This window comes from Colobus angolensis, unplaced genomic scaffold (assembly GCF_000951035.1).
Source record: "Colobus angolensis palliatus isolate OR3802 unplaced genomic scaffold, Cang.pa_1.0 Scaffold90, whole genome shotgun sequence".
NCBI classification, from domain to species: domain Eukaryota; kingdom Metazoa; phylum Chordata; class Mammalia; order Primates; family Cercopithecidae; genus Colobus; species Colobus angolensis.
Window position 1 is genome coordinate 6,160,033 of NW_012122932.1, and position 14,585 is coordinate 6,174,617.

General features: G+C 37.9%; 1 protein-coding gene across 1 annotated transcript in view; it reads left to right on the forward strand.

Annotated features, from left to right (window-relative positions):
* Positions 1 to 13,970, forward strand: part of G3BP1 (GTPase activating protein (SH3 domain) binding protein 1) — a 40,948-nt gene extending 26,978 nt beyond the window's left edge. The window contains exons 8-13 of the mRNA XM_011931676.1: positions 3 to 95; positions 1,878 to 1,979; positions 2,554 to 2,665; positions 2,883 to 3,011; positions 3,430 to 3,539; positions 6,479 to 13,970. Of these exons, the coding sequence (XP_011787066.1) occupies positions 3 to 95; positions 1,878 to 1,979; positions 2,554 to 2,665; positions 2,883 to 3,011; positions 3,430 to 3,539; positions 6,479 to 6,685 (753 nt within the window). The 3' untranslated portion in view covers positions 6,686 to 13,970. The remainder of the gene's footprint in view (positions 1 to 2; positions 96 to 1,877; positions 1,980 to 2,553; positions 2,666 to 2,882; positions 3,012 to 3,429; positions 3,540 to 6,478) is intronic.
* The last annotated feature ends 615 nt before the right edge of the window (positions 13,971 to 14,585 follow it).

A 14,585-nucleotide genomic window follows, 5' to 3' on the forward strand; every position in this document is an offset into this window, starting at 1 on the left:
AGCCAGTATTAGAAGAAACTGCTCCTGAGGATACTCAGAAGAGTTCTTCTCCAGCACCTGCAGACATAGCTCAGACAGTACAGGAAGACTTGAGGGTATGAAACATGTCTTCATTTTTATTCTATTTCTAGTTATTTTTTAAAAAAGAAAAATCTCTGTTCTGTATTGCTGTTTGGTTGACTTTTGTAGATACATTTTCATATTGGTGGTTCATTTCAGGGAAATTTCTTAGATATTGAGCCATGCCTTTGATAAGAGAGAGGTAAGATGTGTATTAGTTTATTTCATCAAAATAAACCACTGCCTTCCCCTAGGTAACTTGAATGCCTGTTAGATTAGAAATTTTAGGTGCCACTGTAGCACCATGTCAGTGATTCCTTATCTTTTTAATATTTAATCTTTTACACTATAAATTATTACATGCTTGTTACTACAAGTGCGTAACATCTTTTTAAGAAAAACAACATGGCAGAATATACTTTTCTTTTTCTATGAAATTTTTTTGAAGATAACTTTATAGTGGAAGTAGAAATGAACTGCTGAAGTAAAATTTCTTTTCTAGTTGGCATACCTGATTTCGGAAGTTTTCAGTTTGTCCTCCTGAGTCTTATTAGGGTGGTGTTAACTGAACTCATGAAACCTTTACATTTGGCACTCTGAGAAGGAATATAATTTTTAGTGCTGTATTTACAGGCTCAGGGTTATGTCATTTGTTTGTTCAACAATTAATTCAAATTCCTGCTGTGTGTTAGGCGTTGTTCAAAGTATAGATATTGGCAAAACAGATAGGGGTTCTTGCTCTCTGGCAGCTAATAGGTGAGTAGGAAAGAGCAATGTTGAAATGACTTTAGCTTGCAAGTGCAAAAAATTAGCTGTACGTGGTGATGCCTATGTGTGGTCCCAGCTGCTTGGGAGGCTGAGGTAGGAGGATTGCTTAGCCTGGGAAGTCAAGGCTGCAGTGAGCTATGATTATGTCACTGCATTCCAGCTTGGGAGACAGAGTAAGACCTTGTCACAATAAGAAAACAGTAAGAAGCAAGTGGAAAAGTAGTTTGACTGGACCAGATGACCACTTAGTTGGTTAATACAGTAAACCTAGTTGAGAGAGAATGATGGCTTGAATTAGAGTTGTGGCAGTGGAAATGGAAAAGAAATAATTAGGTAGAATAACAGGTTGTGACAATTTTTAAATGTGTGAGAAAGGTGTTGATGATGATTCTACAGTTGATGTAATTGAGTCGATGTTTGTATCATGGATTGGACTGAATCACAGCAGGAAGAGCTGAGCTGATTTTAGAGGAGAGGGAATTTTGTTTGACTCACAAATTTGAATGGAAGTAGCTTTCCTTGGGCCAGGCATTGTGGCTCACACACTTAATCCCAGCACTTGGTGAGGCAGAGGGCAGGAGGATTGCTCGAGTTCAGGAGTTAAAGACCAGCCTGGTCAATATAGTGAGACTTCATCTCTGCTAAAAAGAAAAAATAGCTGGATATGGTGGCACATGCCTGTAGTTTCAGCTGCTTGGGAAACAGGTGGGAGGATCACTTGAGCACAGGAGATGGAGGCTGCAGCGAGCTGTGTACATGCCATTGCATTCCAGCCTGGGCAACAGCTAGATTCTATCTCAAAAAAAAAAAGTGAGTAGTTTCTTGAACCTAAGCCTCTCAGATTTGCCTGGTACTTGATCGTCAGTCCCAAGGAATTTCAGTACTATATTTTGAATAGCTGAAAGAGAAGAATCTTAATATATGTATAAACTCCATCCTGCCTGTGAGAATGTGTTACCATTTGTTGTGTACAGGCAATCAAGAGTTAGTAGCTTTTATATTGTTTTGATACATGGTATAATTATGTAATGTTGGTATTGCTCCCTTAGACGTTTTCTTGGGCATCTGTGACCAGTAAGAACCTTCCACCCAGTGGAGCTGTTCCAGTTACTGGGATACCACCTCATGTTGTTAAAGTACCAGCTTCACAGGTAAGGTCTTAATAAAACTTGTACATTAGGCAAGTGTACTTATATTTTGGTAATTTGATTCAACAGAGGTTTAGAGAATGTGAAAACTGGTCAGGTGGAGTGTGGCTCATGCCTGCAATCCCAGCACTTTAGGAGGCTGAAGCCAGCTGATCACTGGAGCCTAGGAGTTTGAAACCAATTCAGGCAACATAGTGAGACTCTGTCTCTACAAAAAAATAAGAAATTAGCCGGGCCTTGTGGCATGCATCTGTAGTCCTAGTTAATTAGGAAGCTGAGGTGGGAGGATTGCTTGAATCCAGGAGGTGAGGCTGCGGTGAGTCATGATTGTGCCACTGCACTGCATCATGGACGACACAGTGAGAATCTGGCTCAAAAAAAAAAAAAACAAACCCCAAATCAATGTAGAAACAAAACTGATACATAGGACAGAAAAAAGGGTATAAGGTGGTTTTTAATTTTTCTTGTAAGGGAATTGTCCATTTTCTAGTTTAAAACTTGTTAGCTAAGAAAGTTCATTAAGAAAAAGGATAAGCCTGCTTTGTTTTAACACAAAAGTTAACTTAAAATTTTTCAGCCCCGTCCAGAGTCTAAGCCTGAATCTCAGATTCCACCACAGAGACCTCAAAGGGATCAAAGAGTGCGAGAACAGCGAATAAATATTCCTCCCCAAAGGGGACCCAGACCAAGTAAGAGCTCAGAAGGGCAATTTCTCGTTTGGGGGATTTTGAGGGGAGAGCTTATTTTGGGAGGGTAGTTGATATTTATATACTTTAAAATAAAAATATTGTAGGGTTGATGGAATTGCCTGTTTTTAGGGTAGAGGGAAAACTATTGAATGTGAGCAGTCACTGAAAGATGTCGTCTTTCTCTTGCCTTTCATTGATGATTTTGTCTCCTTTTAAGTCCGTGAGGCTGGTGAGCAAGGTGACATTGAACCCCGAAGAATGGTGAGACACCCTGACAGTCACCAACTCTTCATTGGCAACCTGCCTCATGAAGTGGACAAATCAGAGCTTAAAGATTTCTTTCAAAGTAGGTTATTGAGTTTTGAACACTAAATTCATCTAGTGTCTCTAGCACTGTACAGTAGAAATAGAAAATGAGCCACATGCGTAATTATAAATTTTCTAGTAGTCATGGTAAAAAAAAAAAAAAAGTAAAAAGAAACTGGATAATTTTAATAACATTTAACGCTTAAGGCATTGTCATTTCAACATGTAAGAATATTGTGAGAGATATTTTACACTTTTCATAATAAATCTTTGAAATCTAAATGTGCCTCCCATAATTTTACACTTACGAGAGGCACATCTCAATTCAGACCAGCTGTATTTATAGTTCAAGTGCTCAGTAGTCACATGCATCCAGTGGCTACTGTATTGGACTGTGTACATGGAATGTTTAAAGGGAATGGTCTAAGTAGTTATCTGAGAATCTGTTTCACTTGCAGATTATGGGAACGTGGTGGAGTTGCGCATTAACAGTGGTGGGAAATTACCCAATTTTGGTTTTGTTGTGTTTGATGATTCTGAGCCTGTTCAGAAGGTCCTTAGCAACAGGGTAAGCAGCTTTTCATCTTGATTTTTTTTTTTTTTAAAGGGTTTTGGTTCTTTAGAATATATTTATCTTTACAGCTGGGTCTTTATGTAAAGTGCAGTTTATTCCAACATATTCAGGTAATTTATTCCATTATTTTCAACCATTGTTAAAAGACCTGCCTGGGGGTTTAGAAAAACGAAACTTATGTTTAAATAACTTAGTTTTTGAAAGCATGAATTATGAGAATGAGAAAATGAATAGTTATCAGTGCACTGAGATTTATGTAACTACCTTTCCTTGGTGTTGGCTTTTGGTGCACAGGAGTTGAAATACAAACCTACTTTTAACTATTAGATAAGAGCCAGTTTGCCCAGGGCAGTTTTGGTGTACTGCTGTTTTGTAGAGAATAACTATTAAGAACTTCTCCTGTAAGTCAATAAATTGGGTTTGGAAGATAAATTATATAGTCAGAGTACTTGGAACCACCCTTAGTAACAGCACTCTTAACCCTGTAAATTCTAATATTAGAAGAATTTGTAGAATGTAAATCTTACTGTCGTAGCCCCAAAGAAAGCTTCCCCTCCCCTAGCAAAAAACTGCTTTTTGTTGTAGCCGAGAAGAACAAGGGTATAAATAATATTAATTTACTAAGCTATACTTTTTTTATTGAGGTGAAATTTACATAACACTATTAACCATTTAAAATTGTACAACTTAATTGCATTTAGAACACATATTGTGCAACCATTACCTTTAATTCCAAAAGTTTTTTACTAATAGCCATAAGCTCTTTACTCACTAAGCAGTCATTCCTTGTACCTGTCTCCCCAGCCCCTTGCAGCCACTAATCCGCTTTCTGTCCCTGTGGATTAAAATTGTGTACTTTAAACCATGTAATAGAAATATTGCAGATCAGTGATATTTTCCAGAATGCTAATGGGCGTACTGCAAGGTTTTTTTTTTTGTTTGAGACAGTCTCGCTCTGCTGCCCAGGCTGGGGTACAATGATGTGATCTCGGCTCACTGCAACCTCCACCTCCCGGGTTCAAGCAGTTCTCCTGCCTCAGCCTCCTGAGTAGCTGGGATTACAGGTGCCCCTCACCGTGCCCAGCTGATTTTTTTGTATTTTTAGTAGACATGGGGTTTCCCCATGTTGGCCAGGCTGGTCTCGAACTCCTGACCTCAGGTGATCCACTGACCTTGGCCTCCGAAAGTGCTGGGATTATAGGTGTGAGCCAGTGCACCTGGCCATACTGCATAGTTTAATGTTGTGGTCATAACATTATGTCAACCTGAGTATGCACATACACATTATCTTTCAAATTACTTTACCACGTATTTTTGTGAAGCATCTCCTGCAAAATACTGTTTGAGAAATGAGAGAACGGTGGTTCATCTCACCAAAGCCACTGAAGAACCCAGAAATGTCCAGTAGGCTTTGTAGATAAATCCATCATTCAGCACGTTATTAGGCCTAGTGGTCACCCTTCATTTCATGGTATTGATAGAAGTCTGCTATGCTTCCTTCAGTAATTTTTTGTGTGAGCAGAAATAGCTTATGTAAGACTGACTGCCCTGGTGTATGACATACTGTAGTGTAGCTTAGCGGTTCAAAGCTTATTTTTCCCAGTTTGGAGGCCTTGGTTTACATTCTCCTTTCATCACTCATTAGTGTTGTGACCCATGGGACAAGTTACTTAACCTCCCCAGTCCTTAGTTTGCTAGTCCTTAGAGTAAGTATCTACTTTCAGAGGGTTGTTATAAAGGTTAAGTGAGTTAATAAATTTGAATAGAACACTTCCCTGACACATAGTACTGTTAGATGCTCATTTTAAGAAACTAGAAAATTATATTGCTGGTGAAGAGCATAATTGAATATATTGAAATGTTTGGTAACTTTGGCTCTGTTAGGAAACGAAGCCCAAGACGATCCAAACTTCTCAGGAGGTGAAGAACAAGTTAAAGTTTATGTCAGATTAATGAAGTTTTTATTTTAAATATATATGTACTTTGCATAAATATGTACAGTACCATCTTTTCACATTGGCGATGATGAGGTTTTATTCTAAGCCTCCAAATCTATGGGGAAGGTGGCAATTCTTTATTCAATTTACATAATTATATGAGAAAAAAATAAGTACGATGAGAGTTAACTTGTGCTGCTGTGCTATTTAAAATGGCTTTTTAAAACTGGCCTGCCTACCTAATCACCTTTCCATGTATTTGTTAATGGTAAATTGTATGTTCTCAGTTAAAAACTGAACTGTTGTAATCCAAGCACTTTGGGAGGCTGAGGCTGGTGGATCACTTGAGGTCAGGAGTTTGAGACCAGCCTAGCCAACATGGTGAAGCCCTGTCTCTACTAAAAATACAAAAATTAGCCAGGTGTGGTGGCGGGCGCCTCTAATTCCAGCTACTCTGGAGGCTGGGGCAGGGAAAATCGCTTGAACCCAGGAGGCAGAAGTTGTGGTGAGCCAAGATCATGCCATTGCACTCCAGTCTGGGTGACAAGTGAAACTGTGTCGCATTAAAAAAACAAACAAAAAACTGAACTGTGAGAATTTAGCTGATTTATAATCTGCTGCTTCTTTTTTCTTTCTGAGACAGTGTCTCGCTCTGTTTCCCAGACTGGAGTGCAATGGTGCGATCTTGGCTCACTACAACCTCTGCCTCCCAGATTCAAGTGATTCTCCTGCCTCAGCCTCCTGAGTAGCTGGGACTACAGGCGTGTGCCATCATGCCTGGCTAATTTTTGTATTTTTGTAGTAGAGATGGTGTTTCACCATGTTGGTCAGGCTGGTCTTGAACTCCTGACCTCGTAATCCACCTGACTCAGCCTCCCAAAGTGCTGGGATTACAGGTGTGAGCCATTGCCCAGCCTCTGCTGGTTCATTATTATAGCTTTCTTTGATAGTGATAGCTCATCACTACTCTAAGTCTGGTCACCTTGATTCTTACAGCCCATCATGTTCAGAGGTGAGGTCCGTCTGAATGTCGAAGAGAAGAAGACTCGAGCTGCCAGGGAAGGCGACCGACGAGATAATCGCCTTCGGGGACCTGGAGGCCCTCGAGGTGGGCTGGGTGGTGGAATGAGAGGCCCTCCCCGTGGAGGCATGGTGCAGAAACCAGGATTTGGAGTGGGAAGGGGGCTTGCGCCACGGCAGTGAATCTTCATGGATCTTCACGCAGCCATACAAACCCTAGTTCCAGCAGAATGGTGAATTTCTTCGACTAGCCTTTGGTATCTTGGAGTATGACCCCAGTCTGTTATAAACTGCTTAAGTTTGTATAATTTTACTTTTTTTGTGTGTTAATGGTGTGTGCTCCCTCTCCCTCTCTTCCCTTTCCTGACCTTTAGTCTTTCACTTCCAATTTTGTGGAATGATATTTTAGGAATAATGGACTTTTAAAGAAGAAAAAAAAAAAAGACTGAATTTCCTTGCTTACTTTGCATATACAGACTGGATTTTTTTTTTAACAGCCATTTCCCCAAAGGAATGTCTTGTGTATTACTGACATTTGGTATGTTTCATTCATTGGAATATTTCTTATTTTCTACATGTTTCAAAAGCCTGTAAGAAATACAGGATTTGATAATATTTTGAAGGCAGGAAAAACCCAAATTGTTTCTTCTTTGAGAGTCATGACTACCTTCTAGTATGGAGAAATTGCCATTGGAAAATGTGACAATTGTGATTCTCACTGGTATGTTTAAAAACTGAATAAAAGGAATAGAAATTTTCTTTTGATAAAGGATCACAAAACAATTCTAAAACCTACTGTTTTTACCATTGAAATTTAAATTGTGATAATAGGTTTTAAATGTCTAGAATGCAACTGATAGGCTTTTCTTGAACTGTTATTTTTTAAAGTAGTTTTTTCATGTTTAATTTGTATTTGTAAAAAAACAGAAAGCAAAAAAATTCCCAAAACTCAGATAACAACCAGAGCAAAACTGTTGTGCCTTCTATTTATCTTTGATTTCAGTCTTGGCAATTGTTTAAACAAAAATAATTTAAAAAAAAATCTAGATTTGTTTTATTAGGTCCAGAGTATGTGGGGAATTACAGAATCCCTCTCATCACTTTGTGTATGTCTTTTGTTAACGTGTTTGTTATGCCTTATTCTAAAATTGAGTCTCAAACTGGAATGCCTTCGAAGACAGATGCTTCTATAGAGGTTCTTTGACCTAAATAGTTCAGCATTTGTGTTTTTATTCTGGTATCTAATCAGATTCCTAATCATAGCCCGTAAGAAGGAATGTTACTTTAATATTGGACTTTGCTCATGTGCTCGTGTCCGCATTTTTTTTCTTAAAATCATAGCCATATGGTAAATTTTCTATTTTGTTATGGTTCTCTTTTATTGATTGGCATGCAGTGGGTGTTACTTGGAAATGGCCAATTTTTATTAAAATATTTCTGGAAGAAAATTTAATCTGGCAATATAGACTAATACTCGTTTCACATATGTGTTATTTGTTGAGTGCTGTGTGTGAGATGGGTGAAGGTTTTGTTTACACGTGTGAAACAAATTTTGTGTGATTATTTATCATTACTAAGTGAAGGGCAACCAGGTTGTAAAATTCAGCGTATTTATTTTCTTAACAGTATTCATCTTTAGGACTGTCGTTTAAAGATAACATAGGAATGTTTGGTTTGTGTTACTGAGAAACTAGGTTTGCTGTGATGGTTAAGGCCACAGTGAAGTTGGTATTACCAGTTTGGTTCCGGTTCCTCAAATATTTGAAAATTGGCAGCATCTCCTTTACATAAACTTAATGTAACTGAATCACATGGGTTTTTTGTAGGGTTAGTTTAAGTAACTTTGGTAACCACTTTTGGCCCAGATCAGTGATAACAGGAAGAAATACAACTTATACTTGTGTAGCTTATATTAAGCGTATGGTGAGTGGAAAGAAAAGTTTAGTTTGAGTTACTTTGAAAAAAAAAATTACTTTGTGGTAACTTCAAGGTAATAAATTATGGATAGCCTAGAAATTATCCTTCACAGGTGAATACTAAATTACACATTTCAAAACAGGAGTTCTTCCTATTTGGAGACTTAACGGCATTAACTAGATGCAGCAGTCCTCAGCTTGGCGTTATCACATCCTAGAGGACATTTAGAAATGTGTGAAATTGGGAAGGTTTGTTGGAGAGACATGCATCTGGCATTTATTGGGTGGGGTCTAAGGATACCAAATGTGTAAAAATGAAGCAACCCCGCTGAGAATACTGATAGTCCCTATTCCTGTGGGTGGGTGGAGCTGTGGGATTAGAAGAACTGGAATGAAGACTCATTCTTTTGAAACTCAGCCTCAGATAAATAACAAACTAGGAAATGGAAATCTGTTTCAAGAATTACAGTAACGTCTAAGGAATTAGTAATTTCACTTTTTATTGTCTGTACCAAATGTATGTGTGTGTTGTGTATGTGTGTGTAAATGTGGAGAGGTGGTAGCAATACATGCTGATGCTGCTTGCAATTTGTTGCAGGGGATTACTGCACAATCTCAGAAAATACAAGGCTTCCCCCGTACTTTTAAATCATCAAAGTTGGGATGATTGTGAGATTTTGAATGATGGTATTGGACCTAAGAAATAGAATTAGCATGATCAGCACTGTTGAGAATTCTCGTACAATTATGTACATTATTGCATGTAGAGTAAACATGAGAGCTTAGAGATGTATACATTTCCACTGCTGGAAAATGATTATGTTAGGGCAACATTTTCTATAGGTGGCAGCAGTAGGAGCTCATCACATTGAACATTTTCAGATTTTAAAATGAAAATTTTCATCCATAGGAATGGCCCAATGTATAGTTATTAGCTACTGAACTTAGAACTCTTGACCCATGAGGTTTTTGTTTTTTAATTTTTATTTTTATAGAGGCAAGGTCTTGAGCTATGTTGTCAGGCTGGTCTCAAGCTCCTGGCCTCGTCAGTCCTCCTGCCTTCCAAGTAGCCGGAACTACAGTTGTGCACCATTGCACCTGGCCTCATGAGTATTTTAGCTAGATAAGATTTGTTTGGTTCAGTGGGTCTTAGTTTTTTAAGACCTGTTGATTTATAATTAGAGATCTTGGGCCTTAAACTGTATTTTTGTGTTAGTGGTGAGGTTGGGCTTTACTTTGTATATTCCAGTGTTCTCAACTTTGTCAGATATTGCTAGGGACCAGTGAGATCGATAATCCAAAAATAATAATTTGACTTTGGATGAGTATGTCATTACCACAGTGTTAGCTGATTTGCACTTTAGGTTAGAAAAGTTAATTTTCACATCTGTGCTGCGGATTAGGTGATACTGTCCTCAGCAAAACAGATGAGGAAGAAACTGAATCAGAGCAGTTAAATGACAGGCTTCCAAGTCATCCATGTAGCAAGGAGCGCATTTGCTTCCCAAACTGATGATTTTTCTCTGGAACCATCATGCCCCCCTAATTTCATTTCAGTAACATAGACCGCAATGAACTTCCTACTGTAGGGAGACTTGAGTCTGGAATACATTCAGAACAAGGTTAACATTACAGTTCTTAATTTCCTTTAGGGCAAACAAGATAATTAAAGTTGGATTTTGTGAGTCTTTTTGATTTGCAGATTATATATGGTAACACAATAGTAGTGGTTTTTAAGTTTTTTTCTCATCTGATTTGATAATTTAGTGCAAACTTCAAATCTGGATGTGGATAACAATATTTTTATTAGAGCATAATCCAGGTGAGTTTAGAATTTATGTTTTGTGCTTATAAACTGTCACCTTCTGATACTTGTCTTCATCCCTCTGTTTGAAAAACCCTGGTAGAATTTAACAATTTAATGGAAAATGTTGAACTTTATAGAAAGCCATTTTAGAACTTATAGGTAACCTTTCTGAAGAGCTTAGATTTGTAGACCACTGTTTTTGCTGAGTGACATTTCTTTTAAATGGTTGCATTTGTCAAATCTGTAAAGATGTCTTTTATATTGCAGTTTTCGTTTTGTGCTACTTAAAGGAATCTTTGCAGTACTGCATACAGATAAGATAATTGTTGACCTTTTTAGTTGAGCCGTTTTTAAACTTGCAAAAGAAGTAACATCAACATTTATTTGAATATCAGGTTTTTTAGCTAACTGCCTAATGTACCAAAAGAACTTTGCAATGTCTTATGTGGGCTGAGGGGTTGAGTTAAAGTTGCTAATCAAGTAATGGCCATGTGGCACAAGATGATAACTTAAGAATTTCTGGTTCCAAGGGGATTTATATTTGGGATTTATATTTGTTTAATGTTGAGGTTCTGGGGACCATAGGTGGGCCTGTCAACTCTTAACAGACTATAGTAAAGGAGAGATGGTGGCACATGTGAAATAAAACTTGTTTATATTTACATTCTTACTAGTGGATAGATACCACCTCAGAACAACACTGAAATTAAACTGCCTTGTTCATGCTTTCATGTCTCAAATCAAGGCCTGAATGAGTAAAAAGATGAGTAGAGGTTACCTAAAACCCTTAACCAGTTTTGGTTTTTGATTATGCATATGCGTTGACTTGGAATTAGGTTTTTAGTTTCTGTTTATGTGACTTGACTTTGAGAACATTGGATTCATCTTCTCTCCACAGTTTCTACTTAAACCTAGTAGCTTATTTTAATTCCCTGTAAGTAAGAGGAAAATAATATAGGGAATCTGATCAACTATTTCTTTAATAAATCATGTGACCTGGGCAATTACAGAAATTCATATGTGTTTAGTATTTTGAAATGTGGCCAGTGTCCCAGATTTGTAAGCTACAGTGTGCATACAGTGCATACAGTGTGTCTTAGGATTTTTTTTTTTAAGTGAATTAAGGATGTTTACCAGAAATTATTGATTTACTGAACCAAGTATTTATTTTCAAGAACTCACTTATGGGGAAGGTTGCTTATATTTTTGGTAGTAATTAGAGGGAAGATTAAATCCTGTTTAACCTGGATAGAAACAGTTTTAACTATTGCTGAAGTTAAAATCACTTTGGGGTGGGTTGGGGTGGCTCATGCCTGTAATCCCAGTGCTTTGAGAGACTGAGGCCAGAGGATTGCTTGAGGCCAGGGATTTGAGACCAGCTTGGGCAACACAGTAAGACCCTGTCTCTACGGATAATTGAAAAGTGAGCCAGACGTGGTGGCGCATTCCTGTAGTCTCGGTCTCTCAGGAGGCTGAGGCAGGATATTGCTTGAGCCCAGGAGTTGGAGGCTGCAGTGAGTTATGATCGTGCCACTGCACTCTAACCTGGGTGACAGAGTGAGACCCTGTCTCTAAAAAACAAAAAATTAGAAAACAAAACAAAACCCACTTTGGTTACTCATTGTCCTTATGTTTTGATGTCAGTTGTTTTCCTAAATTTTAAAATTTTGTTATGAAGATTGGATATTCACTGATTTGGCCCTTTAAATGACATTATACCAAGAAGCTGGTATAAGGAAGTAGGAGAGGAGAAAACTTTTTGAAAAACCATTTGGTGCATGCTAAGGTAGCTTGTAGGACATGTGGTTTTAAAAAATTCATGAATTTTGAAGAAGGATAGGGTGGAAGTAAAATTTAGCTGATAGCATAGGGATCATTTGTCATTTATATAGAAAATAATTATATTTTTGAGTGAGAAGCATCAGACTTAAATTTTTTTTCTTCTAGTTTGATTATTACCACAAAGAACGGAGAAACTCTCAGAATTCTTTGAATCATAGAATGTTAGTACTGGAAAGGACTAGTAAGTGACCTGTACAACCCCTTCATTTTACAAATGATCAGATAATTGGCTAGTAGAGTCCCAGATCTGCTTCTAGAAGTAATACGGTGATCATCAGTTTAGATTCACTATAGGAAGGCCAGCACTGTTAAAGTTTGTCAGGAGAAAAAGGGAAGGTGTCACTTTTTGTATGTTCACCCAGTTGCTTCTGTAGTTTTCATACCCCTGTTTTCTCTATTTTCTTAGAACTGTCTTGAATGGCTCAGCTCTACCAGGGCTTGTTGTCTAAGGACATTAACTTGTGCTCCCCTCAGGGATGGGTTTACTACTAGCTGTCAGAAAGCTATTGGGTATCCTAATGTGTTAATAGCTGAAACTCAGCTGTAATTTATCCTAAATACTTCAGCATTTTGCATTCTGTACATTGTGGTGCTTTTTCCACCTTGTATTGTTGTAATTGTAAGCTCCTAGGGGGCAGCAATTTGGTCTTAGGCGTGTACCCTGTTTAGTGCCTGGCAATGCCATATTTATATCAAGGTCTTAATATTGCTTTTCAGTTATTTTTCCCACTCGTCATGGAAGTGATGCTCCAGCCTTGCTAAAACACTTAGGGTCCTCCCGATAAGCCAGGCATTGTGATTCCTTGGCTTCAAGTGCCTTCTCTCTTCCCTGAAGGTCCACTGAGATCTACACTCTCCCCTTTCCTCCGATCTCTTGCCTTGTAAGTAATTTCTTTTTTAAAGATCAGTACAAGAGCTGTGTTTTTCCCTAAGAAAAAATTGGCAACAGGAATGGGGAGTAGCCCTTTTTGGGGCTGATCTGTCTGAGGAACAAATCCATTCTCATCTACTTTCCACATTGTCCCTCTTGTATGAGGTCCTGTTCCCGACCTTCATTTCTAAAACTGTTCTAGAGCACTTTGTCTTTCTCATAGTTCTTAACTTACCCCTTCAATCTAGAATTAGAATTACATTATCTGTTTTACTACTTTACTAGACTGTAAGCTCCTAGAAGACAAGGACTAGCGAGTTAATCTCTATATTCCACTAGAAGGTACAGTGACTCACAACTAGAGTCTTTAGATGATAACTTACTGAGTTGAATAACTTAATATATTTCTATTTTCATTCCTAAGGGAGGCATGTCTGGAGATAGACCTTGAATTTAATAAATGTTAGGTACTACACCATTTTAGTGGAGGAAATTGTTGGGAAATTTGGGGGGATGGGTATAGAAGGGGGAGGAAGTCACTGGCCATTTTGAGGTGCTTCCGTTGGTCTGGGTAACTAGCCATTTCTTCCTGATTGTGCCTGGTATATCCCAGGCAGTTTGTTTCTGTGCAGAAGAATTTTATATGAAATTTTCATTTCTTTGCCAAAACTTGTTCCTCCTTTCAGTTCATGACATCATCCATGCTAAAGTCTGAGTCATCTGCTTCCATTTTTGTTATTCCCAATATCCAGTCTTCAGCTAAGTCCTGTCAGTTCTACCTCAAGTCTTTCACGTCTGTCTTCCTCACCTATTTAATTTCGGTACTCTCTCAGCTTCACTTAACCTCTTCTTACTCCCGCCTACTTTATACACAATGTTATATTCATCTTGCTGAAACATAGCTCTGACCATGTATCCCATGTATGTGTTCTCTCTCCCCTATTAGACTGTAAGCTCCTTATGGGCAGGATCTGTGTCTGAGTCATCTTTGTATCTTGCCTAGCACCTATCAATAAATACTTCTTGAATGAACCAGTGAATTCTCATTTCTCGGCATAAAACCTTGTCTAAAGTGAGATATTTTCTAGGTTATACATAGGTTTCTCCCTGGGGTAAGTGAAAGTTCTTGCATATAAAGTTGGTTAAATAGTAATAATGACGAGTTAACCACAGAAAATTTCAGAAAACTTTAATTTTTTTCCATTGGAATCAGCATGGATGTGTGTATATGGATGGTTCAATAAATATACTGTTATATACATGTTTCACAGAAATTTTACATTCCATCTTCAGACTGCAGAAATAGATTTTTTTTTACAAGCCAAAAAATAACTGCCGTAACTTTTATGACTTCATGCAAAAAAAAAAGGGGAAGAGTAAGGGGCAAAAGGGAATTAGTTGTTGAAGGTTGAGTGTCCAGTAAGAAGTAAAAATGTTACATTAAGGAAGCGATTGCTTAATACGCTGCTTAAGGTGGTAGCCAAACAAATCCTTAACTGCAGCATTAAGGCCATACCAAGTTTATACATATATACAAAGAAATTTCCATATAAAAGACATACTATCTATCACATTTTCTTCTTCATGAAGATGAGGAACTTTGTAATTCTGACCTAATTTTCCAGGCCAATTAATTAAAATGTCCCC